This window comes from Myxocyprinus asiaticus, chromosome 12 (assembly GCF_019703515.2).
Source record: "Myxocyprinus asiaticus isolate MX2 ecotype Aquarium Trade chromosome 12, UBuf_Myxa_2, whole genome shotgun sequence".
Classification (NCBI taxonomy): Eukaryota; Metazoa; Chordata; class Actinopteri; order Cypriniformes; family Catostomidae; genus Myxocyprinus; species Myxocyprinus asiaticus.
Window position 1 is genome coordinate 18,106,712 of NC_059355.1, and position 12,986 is coordinate 18,119,697.

Sequence of the window (12,986 nt, forward strand, 5' to 3'; positions counted from 1 at the left end):
CTCAGGAAGAAGAGGCGCTGATGAGCCTTCTTCACAACGACTTCAGTGTGGACGGACCATGTGAGTTCCTCAGTGATGTGGACACCCAGGAACTTGAAGCTGCTGACTCTCTCCACTGGTGCTCCATTGATGGTGATGGGACTGTGTTCTCTGTCTTTTCTTCTGAAGTCCACCACAAGCTCCTTTGTTTTACTGACGTTGAGGGAGAGGTTGTGCTCCTGACACCAGTGTGTCAGAGTGTGCACCTCCTCTCTGTAGGCTGTTTCATCATTGTCAGTGATCAGACCTACCACCGTCGTGTCATCAGCAAACTTAATGATGGCATTGGAGCTATGTGTTGCCACACAGTCATGTGTGTACAAGGAATACAGTAGTGGGCTGAGAACACAGCCCTGCGGGGCTCCAGTGTTGAGGGTTAGTGATGAGGAGATGTTGCTGCCTATTCTAACCACCTGGCGTCTGCTTGACAGGAAGTCTAGGATCCAGCTGCACAGCGAGCTGTTTAAGCCCAGAGCCCGGAGTTTCTCATCTAGCTTGGAGGGCACTATGGTGTTGAATGCTGAGCTGTAGTCTACAAACAGCATTCTAACATAAGTGTTCTTTTTTTCCAGGTGGGAGAGAGCAGTGTGTATTGTAGATGCAATGGCATCATCAGTGGAGCGATTGTTGCGGTAAGCAAACTGCAGCGGGTCAAGATTGAGTGGCAATACAGAGCAGATGTAATCTCTGATTAGTCTCTCAAAACATTTGCTGATGATGGGGGTCAGAGCAACAGGACGCCAGTCATTTAAACAAGTTATTTTTGATTGTTTTGGTACAGGCACAATGGTGGATGTTTTAAAGCATGTGGGGACTACAGACAAAGAGAGGGAAAGGTTGAAAATGTCCGTAAAAACACCAGCCAGCTGGTTCGTGCACGCTCTGATGACGCGGCCCGGAATGCCGTCTGGGCCCGCGGTTTTGCGGATATTCACCCGTCGGAAGGATCGGGTTACATCCGCTACAGAGACGGAGAGTGAACTAACCTCTGTAGCTTCAGCCGCAAGAGCTCTCTCCGCGAGGGCGGTGTTATTTCCCTCGAAACGAGCATAAAAAGTATTTAGCTCATCCGGTAGAGAGGCAGCGGTGTTCATGGCGGAGTTTTTATTCCCTTTAAAGTCCGTGATGATGTTAATTCCCTGCCACATGCTTCTAGAGTTGGTGGTGTTAAACTGTCCTTCAATCTTGCTCCTGTACTGGCGTTTTGCGGTTCTGATAGTTTTTCGGAGGGCATAACTGGCATGTTTATGCTCCTCCGCATTCCCGGAATTAAAAGCGGAGGTCCGCACATTAAGTGCCGTGCGAACATTGCTATTGATCCATGGCTTCTGATTCGGATAGATCCGTATTGTCCTGGTCGGAATCACTTCCTCTACGCACGTTCTGATGAAACACATTACGCTATCAGCGTAAAGCTCGATGTCGTCATCAGAGGCGGACCGGAACATCTCCCAGTCCGTGTGATCAAAACAGTCCTGTAGCGTAGAGTCTGATTGGTCCGACCAGCACTGGATCGTTCTGAGGGTGGGTGCTTCCTGTTTCAATTTCTGCCTGTAAGCGGGCAGAAGCAGAATGGAAGAGTGGTCCGATTTGCCAAATGGTGGGCGGGGGAGGGATTTGTAGCCATCCCGGAACGGAGAGTAGCAATGGTCCAAAACCCGGTCCCCTCGTGTGTTGAAAATAATGTGCTGGTGATATTTTGGTGCATCTGATTTTAAACTGGCTTTATTAAAGTCCCCGGTCACAATGAATGCGGCCTCAGGGTGCGCGGTTTCCTGCTCACTTATACTCCCATACAGTTCCTTGAGTGCCCAGTCTGTGTCAGCTTGTGGCGGGATGTACACAGCAGTGATACTGACTGCTGTGAAAAAGGTGAAGGATCTGGAGTGGCCATCACAGTCTCCTGACCTTAATATCATCGAACCTCTCTGGGGAGATCTCAAACGTGTGGTTCATGCAAGACAACCAAAGACTTTGCATGACCTGGAGGCATTTTGCCAAGACAAATGGGCCTCATAGACACTATTACAAAAGATTGCACGCTGTCATTGATGCTAAAGGGGGCAATACACAGTATTAAGAACTAAGGGTATGCAGACTTTTGAACAGGGGTCATTTCATTTTTTTTTTTTGTGTTGCCATGTTTTGTTTTATGATTGTGCCATTCTGTTATAACCTGCAGTTGAATATGAATCCCATAAGAAATAAAAGAAATGTGTTTTGTCTGCTCACTCATGTTTTCTTTAAAAATGGTACATATATTACCAATTCTCCAAGGGTATGCAAACTTTTGAGCACAACTGTACATACACACAATATCAACAGTAGCTTATGAGGATACAAAACTCCTGCCGAAGCGCTGCGAGGAATCAGGATGCTGAAGCGGCCCGTTCACCAGCGAAGTGTCAAGTGGTGAGGCGGAGAAAATGTTCGCCGGAACACTGCAGGGGAGTGGAGATTCTTCTCGTTGCCATGAATATCCTGCCCGATGACTCGTGTATGTCGACGGTGAAGTAGTAGAAGGCTTCTAGACGAAAGATGAATCACTGTCTTGAAGGAAGAAAATTCTGAGGGATGGTGTTTGCGCGCCCGCTTTTATACCGGACAGCTTTCAACTAAGTTGTGTAGAAGGACACTCCCATAGTGTCAGCTTAGTGACGCAATGTTAAGTGTACTGAATCATAAGGGAACACCTCATTAGCATTTTCGCTTAGTAAAGGGGTGCTGTAGACTAACACCATCAACTCTTGTTGAAAAATACTTTCTGTGCCCCCACATGTAATCCATTTTGATCAACTCTTCTCAGTAGCTTCAATACAAACAGGAAGTTAAATGACAAAATTCGGAAAAGCAGAGCGCTGAAAAGGGGCAGGCTGAATAAGGTGAATCGATACATGCGACATTGGTATTTCTAACTTCAATTGCATTTGAGGAAAATTACTTTTAAAGGACAGTTTATTTTTAATAATATCAAAAATCTAAAAGGTGTGCATCATTGCTGACACCTAGATGAACACCTTTGGAGTTGATTGTATGACTGTAAGTCATTCCCTTCAAATGCTATTGAGCTTTATGTTGGCGTGCCCTGTGTGTAGGCCTATACAATAGTGATACAATACACAGAAATGTTTAAATATAACTGGACAGTTTATTTTTAATAAAATTTAAAATCTAAAAGGTGTGCATCATTGCTGATGACAAGATGCACACTTTGGAGTTGGTGGTATGACTGAAAGTCATTTTCCTCATATGCATTTGAAGTTAGAAATGTATACACCAATGTTGCATGTATTATTAGACACGGTCCCTATTTGCGCCTATTTGTTAATATCGAACGTCCAAAGTCAAGCCATCTTTATTGCAGTGTTTCAAAGCAGCTTTACAGAAAAATATGCTGTAACAACATGAAGCTGTGATGTATTTAATGTCAAGTCCTCATTGTGCTGTTTAAATAACGTGGTTGTAGATTATGCTTTAAAAATGATTTGTCTGTATTTTGAGATTGTGATGCTTTCCAGATAAAAAGATCTAAATCTCGGAGATGTACGTGTGCTATTTGTGCCTCAAGTGTGGGTACTGGGACATGGCCTGAGTTTGATGCATGAATGCTACAGCACAGTAGGTGGCGGTAATGCATTACTTTAGTTTGTTAACAGCCATTCAACAGAAAAAAGAAAGAGGATCCTCATCCGCTCCTTCGCTAGACGTGTGCTTGCTGAAAAATGGCCGGAGAACAGCAGAATGAGGTGAAAACATCGCCGATGGATGAAAATAAAGAGAACAGCATCGATGGGAGTCTGGGCCTGGAGAGTATCCTTACTGTTAATGCGATTGTGTCAGTTATTAGTCCGCTGGTGGAGGTGAATAGCGACAGTTTAGTGGTAGGGTGTATGTGGGGGTCTGGGATACGTGTCACTTAATCATCCAAGTAATAACTACGCAAGTGCAGTCTTTCTGTATGATCAAGAGATCATATATGATTTCCATAGATGTATTTGAATGTTGAACAGGTGCTGAATAAAGAAATGTACCTGTCATTCATGCAAAGCCATATTGAGCTCTTTTCTTTGGCAGATTAGCTGTATAGTGTGCTCGTGTCTCGTTTGAATCTTTAATATTTTAAGTGTACTCTTTGTGTTATGCCTTTAGTTCCCAGCATGCTGTAGTTAAAGTAAAATGTCCTTGGTTTAAGTGTCCTTAGCACTGGCTGCAGTTTTGCAGATCATTAAAGACTCTCAGCAGCAGCATGGACTCAGGCATGGAGATTACCAGCGCTACAGGTATGGCAGAGAGTGTGAAGGTAGAGAAGGCTGATTCTCAATGAAATGATGACAGGTGTCCAAGAACATGTTGACCCTCTTCTCTGTCATTAAAGGGGTTATTGCGCCAGACGGCTGCGTCGATTGAGGAAGACTCTGGGCTTTAAAATGGGCAACAGGCACAAGTTTACTGGGAAGAAAGTGACCGTGGAGATGCTTTCTGACAACAGGTACGCCCATGTGACATTGTTTACCGTTTTTTTTTTTTATTATTATTTTTTATGTTTTATTTTACGTTGTAAAGAGTTAAATGGTATTTTATTTGCAAGGCACTATAGATGGTAGAAGTTAAAGAACTGATTTTTTTTTTCCTTCAGATTAATTTGTATTGAGCCATTTTTATTTTTTTTTAAGTGTTCATGTGTATTAAAAGTGAATAGATACTGATGCTCAAATTTAGTCCAGGTAAAACATATAATCTTTGTTGTAATAAAACCTGCCTACACTATGTGTTGAAATGAACATTCTAAATGACGTGCAGCAAACACGGACCAATCATTAACAGTTAAACAACTTGTATCCTACTTAATTTTTAAAGGAAATCCATTGGTATAAAGTAGGGATGTCCCGATACTTTTCGGTACTCGCCAATACCGATAACAACAACAACAGTTTATTTAAATTTATCATCCAAATGGTGTCTAATTAAAGAAATTAGTTAAAACTTTAAACAAATGAATATAGAACAATTCATTTTCAACATATTGAATAATTTTTATCAAATGAAGTGCAATGCAATGCAAAATATTGTGCTGCATTAACAGAGAATCACAGATTGCTTAAATATAAAACAATTGATTTATTATCATTATTATTATTAGTTGTATTACAGTGAGTATTACATAACTATACATTAGTGAAGTATTTCTGTCATACTTTTTTCTTTTGGCAAAGCTTTTGTTTTGATGCCCTTCCCGTTTCTGTGATTTTTATGGAAGTTTCTCAGCTTCGGAAAAGCAGTTCACTACATGACACAAAGTGATTATTAAACCACAAAAGGCTACTATTTAATTAAATAAATATGAAGTCTTAATGTGCCTTGCTGCTAAGTGAATTAGTGTTCTGCTCACTATCATCTGCTACAAACAGAGTGTGCAATGCTCGTGATGGTGTTTTCCATGTTTGAGCCAAGGAGCTCTTAAAGCTATGAGCAGCTGGTGTCAGCACAACACCGGCTCCACACATTCACAAGCGCTCCCATTTGAAGCGTGCAGCACATGCAAACTATATATTTATCTCATAAAATTGCAGCCTTTTGCGGTTTCAAAATCATACTAGGACGTGATTTTAATTTGTGAGCTGAATGTTTACGGAACCATGCGGGAGCATTTTACGAGCATGAGTACATAAGTGCAGTATCAGACCCAATACCGGTGTCGTGACATCCCTAGTATAAAGTATACGTATTATATAATTAATAATACAGTGTTATAAGTCATGTGACACCATGCAAGGATCGGACGTGTAAATGACGAGCTCTGCGCACTTTGCTACTTTTAATACATTTTATGAAATAAACTGGTGAGATTCGATACACTCTGTTCCATAACTGTTCTAGGAGGACAATATGTCAAAAAAATTTAAAATCCTCGGGCTCTGGAGACATTAAAAGACACTTACGTGCTCAAGCTGACACCCTGAGCAGGCCGCGGGCCCAGGAGTCGATTTGGTCGGAGAGATGCGGTAAATGCAGCGAGAGATGCTGAACATGCCAGCAATGCTGACAAAGGTCACTGCTGACTTGGAGGATCATGCTGTGATACATCGATTGATCACTGCCATGGAGGTGAAATTCACTGATATGGTTACAAGAGTGGGGGATGTCAAGAAATGGATCGATTATCTGGAGTTACCAGAGAGGGAATTATCTGCTAATCCGCTAGCTACCAAGGTGGATTTGGAGTGTGTCTGGGAGAAGTTGGAGGATATGGGAAAACCATAGCCGGGGGAATAACATCCGTATCGTGGGAGTTCTGGAGGGAGTGGAAGGACAGGATATGATAGAATTCCTGGATGGGCTCTTTCCGAGTCTGCTCGACATAGCAGGCCATAAGCTGGAAATTGAGCGAGCTCACAGGGTTCCGGTTTGGCGATCCAAGGAAGGAGACAGGCCCCGATCAATTCTGGCCAAAATTCTGGGATCATCCGATAAAGATCTTGTGTTAAGCGAGGAGTAAAGGAAGGCTTTCTTGGAAGAACCACAGCATTTTCTTGTTCCCAGACTTTGCAAACTCGACGAGAGAAACGTGATAGATTCAAGGAATGCAAGAAACTTTTACATCAACGGTAGATCGCTTTTGCACTGATATTACTGGCCAAATTGAGAAAAGATGCTAAGGATGGCCGTAAAACATTCACATGCCCACAGCAAGCAATGTCCTTCATATAGTCAATGGAGTGAGTAAGTCATCTTGTGGTACTCACGTTGCAGCCGAGTGTACCAGCTCACTGAACATTTGCTTGACTGTTTGAAGAATCTGCACGCTCTTTTTGTGGCTTTCTCCGCCTAGTGGCTAGAGTTTATTTTGTAGAACACACCTTCAGGACAGTTTTATGGATGAAGCTACACACTCTTTGTGTTTATTCTGCCTGTTGGCCGGAATTTGTTTTATAGATTATTTTTTGCTGTGTAATTCTGTCTCACAAAATTTGTATAGAAACACCAGACTTGAGAAATCCGACGGCAAAGTTGTAGCGGGGGCTCTCGTAGGCGTGCATGGACTGTTTGAGGTTGGAGGGATGGACGCCATTTGATGCTGTCGTACGTGGGGTTAATGCACACTTTTTTCTTTTTTCTGTTTTTTCTGTTCTAGGGTATGTTCAGGGTTTGATTGTTGCACTCATGTTGGAATTTGGTCTTCATAATCTTGTTTTTGACACACAATCTATTTTTGCTTATGTCAAAATGTCAAATGTTAATATGAGTGGATTGTCTCTCTCCATGTGGAATGTGAATGGGTTGGGGCACCCCATAAAAAGAAGGAAGGTTATTTCTCTTCTTAAGCGTAAGAAATATGATAGTTTTAATTCAAGAAATGCAGGAAGCTGAAAAATTTGGAAAGATATGGGGTGGGCATTTTTTTTTATAGTGCCTGCTCGAGTAAAAACAGGGGAGTCATTACACTAAGTAAACATCTACAATTCAAATGTCTCAAACAGAGTAAAGATAAATTAGGTAGAGTCATTATTGTTTTAGCTGAAATTCAGGGACAAAGTCTTATTTTGGCTAATATTTATACACCTAACATTGATGATCAGGGCTTTTTTATAGATCTTGAAGGGATGTTGCAAGCCGCTGGCACACCTCATGATATAATATTGGGAGGAGACTTTAATCTTTTGATGGACTCAGTCCTTGATCGTAGTGGAACAAAAGTGTGCAAGCCCCCTTGTTAAGTGCTCAATTGGAAACATTTTAGTCTCAGATCACGCCCTGGTGAGTTTAGAGGTGTTGCCACATACGGAGAAAAAGAAATCATATAGTTAGCGCTTTAATGTATCCCTTTTGCAAAATCCTGAATTCCAACAAATGCTTAAGGCTGAAATCAATGTTTATATTGAGACCAACTGGTCCTCAGTATCTTCTGTGGGTGTTGCTTGGGAGGCACTTAAGGCGGTTCTTAGGGGTCAGATCATATAGTATGCCTCATTCATCAAAAAATCCAAAGCACGAGAACTCGTGGAGTTGGAAGGGAATATTAAAAGTGCAGAAGCAGAGCTGAAGCGCCGAATGTGTCTTGATGGCCTCAGAGAATTGACCTGGTTGAAATACAGATATAATACTATTTTGTCGCGAAAGTTTTGGCTATTCAGGGCAAGACAGTCATACTTTGAGACGGGGGACAAAGCAGGGAAGCTTTTGGCTGGATATATAAAGCAGAGAGAGTCTTTTTCTACCATTCCCTTAGTAAAATCTGCTGGTGATGACATTTTTACCTCGTCCCTTAATATTAATAATGCTTTTAAAGAATTCTATCTTGATCTCTATAGTTCCACGTCTTTGTCTATTGATGAAGATATTAGAAACTTTGTGGAACCATTAGAACTCCCTAAACTGAGGACTGAGCAAAAAAATTCTCTCGATTCTGAGATAATAAAGAGGCTTTGCCACTGAATTTTTTAGATCTTATGCTACAGAATTGGCTCAACTTTTGTTAGAAGTTTATACGGAATCATTAAAGAATGGAAAGCTTCCGGCAACCATGACACAAGCCCGGATCAGTCTGATTCTTAAAAAGGACAGTCGAGTGTAAGAGTTACCGTCCAATTTCCCTGATCCAGCTAAACGTAAAAATATTGTAAAAATGTCTGCTTTACGCTGATGATATTTTATTATTCATTTCCGACCCCATTAGATCTATGCTTTGCCTCCACAGAATTATTAATTCCTTTCCCAAGTTCTCAGGATACAGAGTCAATTGATCTAAATCTGAAGCTTTGGCTCTGACAGCGTACTGTCCGGTAACGGCTTTTCAGCCTGGCGCCTTCCAGTGGTCCAAACAGGGCATTAAGTATTTGGGGAAAATCCCACCAAATTTTTCTGAGTTAATTTTGACCCCTTAATAAAAAGGTTTTCGAGTGATGTGGGCTTCATTACATTTATCTATGATTGGGAAGGTTATGTAATTAAAATAAACTGTATTCAAAAATTTAACTACCTGTTGCAATCTCTCCCTGTAGATGTCCCCTTCTCTTATTTCAATTTGGAATGGTAAGCGTCCTAGATTACATTTTAATAAATTACAAAGGTGGGCTAGGCCTACCCAAGATTTTGTTTTATTATTTTGCATTCGGTCTCAGACATTTGGCTTATTAGTCGCTTCCACCTGAGGGAGCCCCTCCCTGGTTTTGTATTGAACAGGAAGTTCTTGCCCCTATTTCACCATTGCATAGCCTTTCTATTAAACTAGTCGGAGAAGTTAAGTTACACCCCGTTATCTCGCATTTGCACTCGGTATGGACAAAAGTGTCCAGAGTGTTTAATTCGGACATTTATTTAAATGTTGCCTTGAGCATATGGCTGAGCCCCAAATTATGTATTAATAAGTCCCCTTTCTGCTGGACAGAGTGGATTGTGAGGGGGGTTAATACACTCAGTGACCTATATGAGAGTGGAGTGTTGAGATCCTTTGAAAATGTGGTTCAACATTTTGGGATTCCCAGATCTCAATTCTTTAGGTATTTTCAGCTGCGCCACCTGCTTTGTACTATTTTGGGGAGTAGCATACACCCCCCTAAAGGGGCAGATACTCTGGAAGTGGTGATTACTGCAATGGGGGTTAAAAGTTGATTCTGTGCATATGTTTTGCTTTTCTGTTTCATTTGTTAGAATAAATAAAAAGTCTTAATCGAAAAATAATACAATGTTCTTTTTGCAAAAACTGTGTATAAATATGGTTAGAATCAAAAGGTTGTTTAAATTGGTACCCCAGAGACCAGAAAGATTACAGGCTGGCTTTGATGTAATGGTCAGAACTTATTTAAATAAATAAAAAAATACAATTTATACCAAACGAAATTCAGTCAAATGATATCTGGTAAGTTATTTTATTTAAGACAGACAGATTATTAAAGTGTCTGGAATAGCTCTGTAGCACATCAGAAATAGAACGGTCATCCTTTCACTGTCAACATGGTGGACACATCCAGTGTAGACAGCACCATTCATTATAATGGCAGCAATTTGCTTTTGACGGAAAGCGCTGCTCGCATTCGGTGAAGACACGGTGTAATTGTCTCTTTATCTCTCTCTCATTCTCTGTCTTTGTCATCCTCTTTCTACCACAGATATCTATTGTTAGGGTTAATGGAAGCAGAAAGAGCTTGGAGTTATGCCATGCAGCTGAAACAGGAAGCTAACACTGAGCCTCGGAAGCGTTTTCACCTGCTGGCCCGCCTGCGGAAGGCTGCTAAACATGGAGAGCAGCTGGAGAAGCTGTGTGAGAGTCCCCGCGTGGACGCCAAGACCAAACTGGAGGCTCAGGTAGGACCAGTGGTGTAGTAGTGTCTGAGGAGGTGGGCATACTACCATAACCCCAACCCCAATTGTTTTTGTTTTTTTAATAAAACATGCACCCGGTCTCTAAAATTAATATATTTACATTTATATACAGTACATAAGTAAAATGTGTAAGAAATATATTGGCTGTTGTAATTATAGTCCCACATGAACATAAAAATGTATATCAGGGTAAGTTTTTTGGTATGTAAGTTGATGTTAAATATGTATTTAATTAATATGTTTCAGTAATGTTCCTTTCATTAGGCTACTATGAATATTGTTAATACTTTACAATTACTCTAATTAATAAACTAATACGTACTTAATAGGCAATAAACTGTTAAGCATTGTATAGCTAATATGAGTGTAGTAATGTTCACGTTAACACGTTATCTAGAATTACCATATATAGCCTACATAATAATTAATGGTTGTTTGTTTTATTTGTGTACTGTAATGTGCTTTTCTGTGTATAGTAATTGTTTTCCTACTTAGAAATATAAATTGAAATGACTTGATATCACAAGGTAAAGGCACCACCGACAGCAGTAAAAGGCAAAAAAATTAAATAAATACATTTTATATAATTAAGGGACACAGTTGTCCAGCATCTGCGAAGAGCATCAAAACAAGCACTTGTGCAAAAACATGCAGTATTTTCAACTTCAAGTTTAATTGCATAAGTTAAATTTAAATGTATATGTTTACGTTTAGCGGGGAAATAAATTTACAGTGCAAATTATGGTTACTCCAGGGTTGTGCATTAGCATTAGATGTTGGAAATGTCTCACCCCTTACTAAAATATATGAAAATATGATTGGTTAGCAAATATCCAATCATGTCTTAAATGAACGTTCTGATTGGTGGATCAGCTTAGTCGGACTGTCTGTCTTGCCAGTGCCATCAGTTGCGCTCCCGCCTCCCCCTGCTCAGTGCGCGTTTAGAGAGAAGCTCTGTACACTTTTTGAAATGATTCAAAAGTTACAGGCAGGAATAGACTTTTTTGACATTTCTTGACCCATAGTTGATGCTGTCTCCAAACTTTGCATATCCCCTCAGGGATCATGGTCCTAATGAAGCATAACAAGTTTAGTTTCAATAGGACAAAGCTTTCCCGAGATACAGTGGCGCTTCCTGTTTTACATTAACATTGTTAACTTTGCGGTTATGTAAATTTTTTAACAATTGCAAAAATCAAAATGTGGTGATGCCTTGTCTGTACGGCACGGCCTGGAGATTATTTTGAGCCATTGTTTGGATGAATTGGACGAAATTTCAAGGAATAGTAATGGAAAAACTAGAAACGTCATAATGCAAGATGGTTGGAGTTTTAATGTAAGGGGTCCATTTAAATCATCAGGAGTAGAGTCATCAGTCACACAATTTCTTTTGAGGGCAGTACTACATAAAATATATAATCTTTTATCTCTTATATTTGCATACATTCTGAAAGGGGTGTGAAAACATATGGGCCTAAAACAAAAGGAGTATGCAAACTTCTGCAATATATAGTTTGTGAAAATGTATATTTTAATTTATATTTTGTTTTTTACCATTTAACCACATTTCAGTTTTTTTTTTTTTTTTTAACAAATTCCACAGCCTATTCTATCCATATAATTTCATATTGGATGTGTAATTATAAGTAGACTTGTCATGTCAGGTACACATTTTAACACAAAATTCACAACATTGGAACCTAAAATTCAAAATAGAGTCCCCACATCTCAACATTTAAAGGAATATTCTGTGTTCAATACAAGTTAAGCTCAATCAACTGCATTTGTGGCATAATATTGATTATCACAAAAAATCATTTTGACTCATCTCTCCTTTAAAAAACCCCCGCAAAAGTCGAGGTTAGAGTGAGGCACTTACAATGGAAGTGAATGGGGGAAATTAAAGTGAATGTAGCCAATTTTTGGAGGGTTTAAACAAAGAAATGTGAAGCTTATAATTTTATAAAAGCACTTGCATTAATTCTTCTGTTAAAACTTGTGTATTATTTGAGCTGTAAAGTTGTTAAAACCGTCATTTTTACATTCGTTTTAGGGTTTGATGACATGACAAGGTTCATCTTTTTTTTAAAGAAAATGAGGAATGAGTCAATTTATTTTTGTGGTAATCAACATTATGCCACAAATGCTGTTGATTGAGCTTAACTTGTATTGAACCCGGAATATTCCTTTAAGTGCTTGTACTATGTAAAAAGTGCAGTGTAGCTGTCTGAATGTGACACTTGGCTGATTTACCTCCATGCTTGTGGTGAAAATTAACATTCAGAAAACACCCCGCTTACATTTTCACATGTTGCGCGAATACATGGATCGGCTTCTTTCAGCTCGTTGTTAATTTTGCATTATTTTGGGCATTTGCGCTGACTGACAGGACGACATAGAGCTCAAGCGCTAAGCACATGATGCCATTGCCATTGTAACCAGATACATTTCAGCTGATTTGCTGAAGACTAGAATAAATGTAAACAATACCAGAGACAATAGCGAGAAGGACGATGAGGAGATTTAATTCAAGAAGAAAGAAATCTGTGACCCTACCAAAAATCGGGACTGTCCTGTGTAATAAAGCAGGACGTCTGGTCACCCAATCTATAATTAAATTATAAACA

General features: G+C 39.9%; 1 protein-coding gene across 1 annotated transcript in view; it reads left to right on the forward strand.

The window, feature by feature from the left end:
* Positions 1-3,705: 3,705 nt before the first annotated feature.
* Positions 3,706-12,986, forward strand: part of srp68 (signal recognition particle 68) — a 78,408-nt gene continuing 69,127 nt past the window's right edge. Inside the window, exons 1-4 of the mRNA XM_051712075.1 lie at positions 3,706-3,849; positions 4,253-4,319; positions 4,415-4,528; positions 10,146-10,341. Of these exons, the coding sequence (XP_051568035.1) occupies positions 3,762-3,849; positions 4,253-4,319; positions 4,415-4,528; positions 10,146-10,341 (465 nt within the window). The 5' untranslated portion in view covers positions 3,706-3,761. The remainder of the gene's footprint in view (positions 3,850-4,252; positions 4,320-4,414; positions 4,529-10,145; positions 10,342-12,986) is intronic.